At 45.5% G+C, this 6656-nt stretch overlaps 1 protein-coding gene across 1 annotated transcript; it reads left to right on the top strand.

Moving 5' to 3' along the window:
- The first annotated feature begins 2498 nt into the window (after positions 1-2498).
- Positions 2499-5934, top strand: LOC104456711 (hypothetical protein). Its single transcript, XM_010071566.3, has 3 exons — positions 2499-2896; positions 3160-3596; positions 4360-5934. Exons 1-3 carry the CDS (start codon positions 2741-2743, stop codon positions 5663-5665), a joined length of 1899 nt encoding a protein of 632 aa, XP_010069868.2. The 5' UTR covers positions 2499-2740; the 3' UTR covers positions 5666-5934.
- Positions 5935-6656: the final 722 nt, after the last annotated feature.

Raw genomic sequence — 6656 nt, forward strand, 5'->3', positions numbered from 1 at the left:
TTCATATTCCTAACATTTCTCTCCTCTCATTATAATCTACAATTCCGCTTCCTTTGCTAATTGTCATCTCCACCATCGCAATTGCTGCGGTCTCCACCTCTCACCATTGTCACTAGCCTCGGGCATAAAGCAACTAAAAAGAGAGAACGAACATGATAATTATAAGGGTGGGAAGGGAGGAAGAAAGATGTTGTGGTCGGCGACAATAGGGCTATGACACCATGCTTGGCAAGTGGCAATGCCGATGAGGGTCGACAATGAAGAGCTACTCTGAGAAAGGAGGAAGAACAAAGAAGAAAAGAAAAAAAAGGATAAAAAAAAGTGGTTAATTTTTTTATGACTAATACTAATTTATGCACTCATTCGTGGGTAGCGCAGTTGGTTGAGAGTCCCTCTCTCATCGCTAACATCAAGAGTTTGAAACTCTGCGTTCCTAGCAATTTAAGTGGGGGTCATGGCAGTAGGTTGCTGTGCTAGTCTTTCCCAAGGTATAAGGGCCCGGCTTTCAGGAGCCGTTCGGGCACGGGGGCATGTGGCGGAGTCCTCAGTCACCAAAAAGAAAAAAGATACCAATTTACGCTTTATATAAGTGATCATGATCTTAATATAACTAGGCATGAGAAATTGATATTCCTATGTGATTGTTAATCATCCCACAAGTTCATTAGAAAACAACTCTAATTATTGGCTTCAAGCTTTATGCAAATGACTTTTTGTTTGAATTTGGCAAAAAAAATTGTTACACTCTTGATGGATCTATTTCCAAGTAATAGCATTCTTTTAATCAAGATATCAATGCAACCAGACATGAATGCAAATTACAAATGGAATTCTTCCATTTTAGAAAATATAAATCTTCCCGCGACATCACATGATATGACTCCGGTACAAAATTAAAGCGGAAAAGATAACTCAGTATACCATTACTCATTGCAAGAACCATTAAAAAAAAGTGGAGAAAGTTGGGTAGTACTTCTGTCTTCTTTATGTGAAAGGTATGAGGTACTTGGTGAAAGGTATGGGTTAACTTAACACAAACACAAGGCCATGAACTCGCATCTCTTCTGGCTTAGAGTAGATTCCCACTTGGACAACATGGGTTGCGATGGCATGGCATGGCAAAAAGAGTCGTACTATGCACGAGATTGCGGGAAGGGATTGCTAGGAACTCTCTCTTGTTTCCTTGTGGGTTGAGGAAAGGCAAGTTAGAGAGAGAGAGAGAGAGAGAGATTAAAGGCAAAAAACCCATCTGGCCATCTATCCAAAAACATGTGCATTCATTAATCAAATGTGGGTGAATGAAACGAAAAGCAAAGGCGAACCCCCCCAAAAAAAGGGCAAAAAGAAAAGCATGATTCCTGTTCCTTCCGAGAGACGAGTCGCTTTCTAACTCTCTCTCTCTCCATGCATGCATTGGCGCGGTTTGCTTAAAGCTAATCTCTCCTCCTTAATCCTCATTAATTATGTGATTTTTCTCTATTTGGGTATAATGGCTAGTTTCTTGCAAAATGGCAAAAATAGTCGGAGACCCTCATTAATTATGCGCTCTTCTCTGTTGTCGTCATGTTCAATCACAAGAAAATAATTTTTTGTTTTCTGCATTTGTATGATAGAGTGTTGTTCCTCTTATGAATGAGATTCGGGAAACCATGACACTCGTTAGTGGCTTGGCAAGCGATGACGCCGTGATCAAAATAATCAAAGCTATCAAATCGACACTTGAATGCTTTTCTTTTTTCATAGGGATAATTCTCGATCCAATCTCTTAATTATGTTATTAGGAAATTACTAGATAAAAATATGAAATCTTTTGTATTAAATAATGAAGAATTCATGAAACCATAGATTTTATTAGATTATTATCTAGTGAAACGTATCAATCGAGCATCTACATAATCAAAGAAATATATATGCTCAATCCGTAGTTATGCGAAGAGCTAAAAGGAATATCTTAATTATTTTTAACTTAAGAAAATATGCTAAAGAAATATATTTAACATTATTAATGTGAATGGTCCTCATTTTGACTGAATCAAATGATTGACTTAAAATTGTGTATTTTTTTTCCGTAGATGGAATTAATCTCATGTGTGGAAATGAGTTTGAGACATAATATCGAGGAATGCTGTTAATATGATTTGTAATTTGAAAGAGAATGTATTGAGTAGAAGCAACTCAACACAATCATTTTTTGTGTTTGAGTATGATTTTTTTTTAAAACTGTAGTTCAACCAAATCTTAATTTACCATGTGCTTAGTATTGTGAGCTCATTTATTTCATGTGGGCATGGTAACATCCTTGGATCATTCTCCTACATCACCAGGGTCATCATAGGCCACTATACAATAGCCTCTAGAGAGAGAGAGAGAATCAATGGTGTGTTGCCAGCTATGAAGTTGAAGGATCAAAGCTTTCTCTGAGGTCAAAGCTGGCATTTTCTCTCTCTTATCTCTCTCTCTCCCTCTTATTTTCACTCTCCAAAAATCTCTTCAAAGCCCCATTTAAATCCTCCCGATTTCCCATTCCCTTCTCTCTAACTCTCTCTCTCACCTCGCCACCACCAAACTCCTTTCCATTTTTCCTCTCTTCTCATTTATTCCCTCCCCCCGAGTCTTCATTTCTCTCCCTCCCCTTTATTATTTGCCCCCTCACAAGAATGTGGTGTAGCCTCTGAGAGGGACAGAAGAGGAGAGGGAGAACGGAGGAGGAGGAGGAGGAGGAGGAGAAGAGGAGCCCTCCATGGTCGATTGTTCTACGGTCTCAACAACGAGAACCCACATTGCATCCACCCCTGCAAGAACCAGGACCAGGACCAGGACCGGAACGACCATGGCTTCTTCATCTCCTTGTCTGACCGGCGGCGAGAAAAAGCATTGGTGGCTCACCAACCGAAAGGTATTTGCAAAAAACAGAGCTTCCCCGAGTCGCTCGTTTTGCGTACATCAGCGAGAGATTAGTCTGAGGTCGAGAGTCTCAAAATCTCGTCTTTGCGCGGCGTTCTCGTCAAATCTTGACCTCGCTCCATCTCTTCTTCTTCCTCCTCGTCCTTCTCTGTATCTGCATTCTGATTTTCACTCGGTTATCGCGCTTCGATCGGTTCTTTTAATGGTTCGCTCAGTCACTGACGGTTGACGGTTCTCGTTTGTTCGGTCTCGCAGGCCGTGGGCAAGTACATAAAGGACGCGAAGAATCTGATGGCGACCCAGGAGGCGGGCGAGATCGCGTCGGCGCTGAGCCTCCTCGACTTGGCCCTCGCCCTGTCGCCCCGCCTCGAGCTCGCCCTCGAGCTCAAGGCTAGGTGCCTCCTCCAGCTCCGGCGGTTCAAGGACGTCGCCGACATGCTCCAGGACTACATCCCCAGCCTCAAGCTGGCCAGCGACGACACCACCTCGTCGTCGTCGTCGTCCTCCTCCTCGTCCTCGTCCTCATCGTCGGACGGGTCGTCGCAGCAGCTGTCGAGGGAGCGGGTCAAGCTGCTCTCCTCCCCCGGGTCGCCGACCCGAGATCCGAGCTTCAAGTGCTTCTCCGTGTCGGACCTGAAGAAGAAGGTGATGGCCGGGCTGGGCAAGAACTGCGACAAGGAAGGGCAGTGGAGGTAATTTCCTGGTTTCTATTGAGATTTGCTGCCTTTAATTATTTTTTAATTTCTTTTTTGTTGGTTTTTATTTCTCCTTTTTATTATTGTTCTTCGGTAATCATTATGAAGGAATGGGTCTTTTTATTTTTTATTTTTGGGAAAAGAGAGGGGGGGGGGGTTTCTACTTTTGATGACTTTGAGTTTGATGATGAGTTGGTGTTGGTGAAAAACATCATTTTCATTCTCACTCTCTTTTTCATGGCTTTGCGTAAATCCGGTAATTAAGGATCTAATTTCTCCTTAATTTGACCCAAAAACAAATATCTAGGGGCCCTATTATGTTCTTTTTTGGGATTTCTCTCTCTCTCGAGTTGCCCATTGGAGCATCAATCCTGTAAATTGCCTTTTGCTTGTGTTACTGTGCTTTCAAAAGTGGTAAAAATCCCATAATGACTCCCTACTTTTCTTCATTATTAAAACCCTTTTTTCTCCTAGAGAAACTATTATAAGTTAAAGCAGGTGCATAAAAAAAAATGATTTGCATAAGAACCGAGGCTTATAATACCTGTCCTTTGTTTAATAATTCTTGTTTATTATATTGAAGCTTTGTCAGTGGGTAGAACGTGGACTTCTAGTAGAGATGTTGGCATTAGAATAGTGCAAAGTCTTGCAGTGCAAGTTGGAACGTTTGCATCAGATGCACAGCTTGTTCCCTCTCTACACTTCTAGAAGGGTTTGAAATTTCGATTTTGACTGATCTTTTTTCGCCTTGAATTTTCAGGTACACGGTCCTGGGCCAGGCGTGCTGCCACCTGGGCCTCATGGAGGACGCCATGGTCCTCCTCCAGACCGGGAAGCGCCTCGCCACGGCGGCCTTTCGTCGTGAGTCCGTCTGCTGGTCCGACGACAGCTTCTCCCTGTCGGACCTCCCTGTCCCCGCCGAGATTGCGTCATCCCCCAGCACCCCGCCCGGCACCCCGCCGCAGGCTGGTGGCACGTCCTTGTCAGATCCCGAGTCCATCAACCAGCTCCTCAGCCACATCAAGCTCCTCCGCAGGCGCCGTGCAGCGGCCCTTGCTGCACTCGATGCGGGCCTCTATTCTGAGGCCATCCGCCACTTCACCAAGATCGTCGACAGCCGCCGTGGCACCGCTGCCCCGCAGGGGTTCCTGGCTGAGTGCTATATGCACCGGGCTTCAGCGTTCCGCTCTGCAGGCCGGGTCGCGGAGTCCATCGCGGACTGCAACAGGACATTGGCCCTCAACCCGACCTGCATCCAGGCCCTGGAGACCCGAGCACAGCTCCTAGAGGGAATCCGGTGCATCCCAGATTGCCTCCATGACCTGGAACACCTGAAACTTCTCTACAACACGATCCTGCGTGATCGGAAACTGCCCGGGCCGGCCTGGAAGCGCCACCATGTGCATTACCGCGAAATTCCAGGAAAGTTATGCACGCTCACGACGAAAATCCAGGAATTGAAGCAACTGGTGGCATCTGGCAAGATCGGGAATGTGGATTACTATGGGCTGATGGGATTGAGACGGGGTTGCTCACGGTCCGAATTGGCTCGTGCCCACCTGCTGCTCTCCCTGAAGCACAAGCCCGACAAGGCCATGGGCTTCATCGAGCGGTGCGAGTTCGCAGATGAGCGGGACCTCGAGTCTGTCCGGGACCGAGCGAGGATGTCCGCACTTTTGCTGTACCGATTGATCCAGAAGGGCTATAACAACGTCCTGTCATGCATCCTGGAGGAGGAGGTGGCGGCAGAGAAGCAGCGGAAGCAAGCTGCCACTGCCGCTTCGATCCAGGCGGCAGCCATCAAGCTCCAGCAGGTGCAGGAGAGCAACAATCTGGACGAGCCCAAGGCGAACCAGGCCCCAAAACCCTCCATAGAAAGTGCGAATCCCGCGAGCAACAGGATCGCTCTCAGCGAGAACCAGAATGCCGCAGCCTCAGTGGCGGCAGCCAACGGGTCGATGTTTCAGGGGGTGTTCTGCCGTGACCTTGCGGCGGTCAGCAGCTTGTTGTCTCAGGTTGGGATCAATCGTCCGCTTCCGGTGAAATACGAGGCCCTCAGTTGCTGATACGCTTTGCTCCTTTAAGCCTCGACGAGTTTACGTTCCATAGGGGGATTCTTGACCGGCACGAGTTAAAAAAAAGTGGGGAAGAAAAGAAAGACCAGACCAGACCAGACCAGACCGGTTTCGTCCATTTGTACAAAGTTAAAAGGAAGTCCGATCTTGCCGGGAAAATTTTTGCTAGCTTCTTCTATGAATATCTCATGTCATATTGTACAGGTTTTTTCACTATCAAACTAGTTCCATTTTGAATCTCTCGTCTTCTTCGGTTCTAAGTTTCGGACTCGGGGCCGAGGAATTTGTTGTTTAGCTTTTTGCGCTAAATTGTAGAAATTAGAATATAATAAGATGGATTGACTAAGTGGGGTATAATGCCTAATCAAACATGGTGAGACTGAGCATCCTTATTGGGGTTTCAAACGTAGGCTTTGTCTAAATGAATGATTAAGATCCTGTTGCATTGCTAAGTTCGTATATAGCGAAAATTTAGCAATTTGGGGAAATGGGTCATGTTATATCTATCGCTTGGAAAGGAAAATCTAGTGTACTTCTGTGGCAGTGAATTGCTGTTAAAGTCAGAAAAGAGTCTGATGAATTTACTGTAGAGAGAGAGAGAGAAGAGGAGAGAGAGGGGAGAGAGAGGAAGGGGGGACCTAAGCCTAAGCCTAAGCATTGGGTTCTCTTTCCATGTCTGAAAAATAATTTATTATGGCAGGGTTCTTGTTTATCCAAAGCACCTGACAATGTCTGACATTCTACTAGATTTCATTTATTTTGCTAGGTTTTCTGCTACGCCCCATGCAAAAACCCAAAAAGAGGTCTTTGATTTAAACCCCTCGCTCCCTCTTTTTCCACGTAGTACCGCCGATCCTAAGCTTTGAATCCCTAAATTCTTCGGGCGGTCTTATCTTAATTAATGTGATGAAAATTTGTCGTGTATTTAAGCATGTCAATTCAGAATACCCATTTACAACGCGATTCCATCGACTTATTGGCG

This window comes from Eucalyptus grandis, chromosome 8, assembly GCF_016545825.1.
Source record: "Eucalyptus grandis isolate ANBG69807.140 chromosome 8, ASM1654582v1, whole genome shotgun sequence".
Classification (NCBI taxonomy): Eukaryota; Viridiplantae; Streptophyta; class Magnoliopsida; order Myrtales; family Myrtaceae; genus Eucalyptus; species Eucalyptus grandis.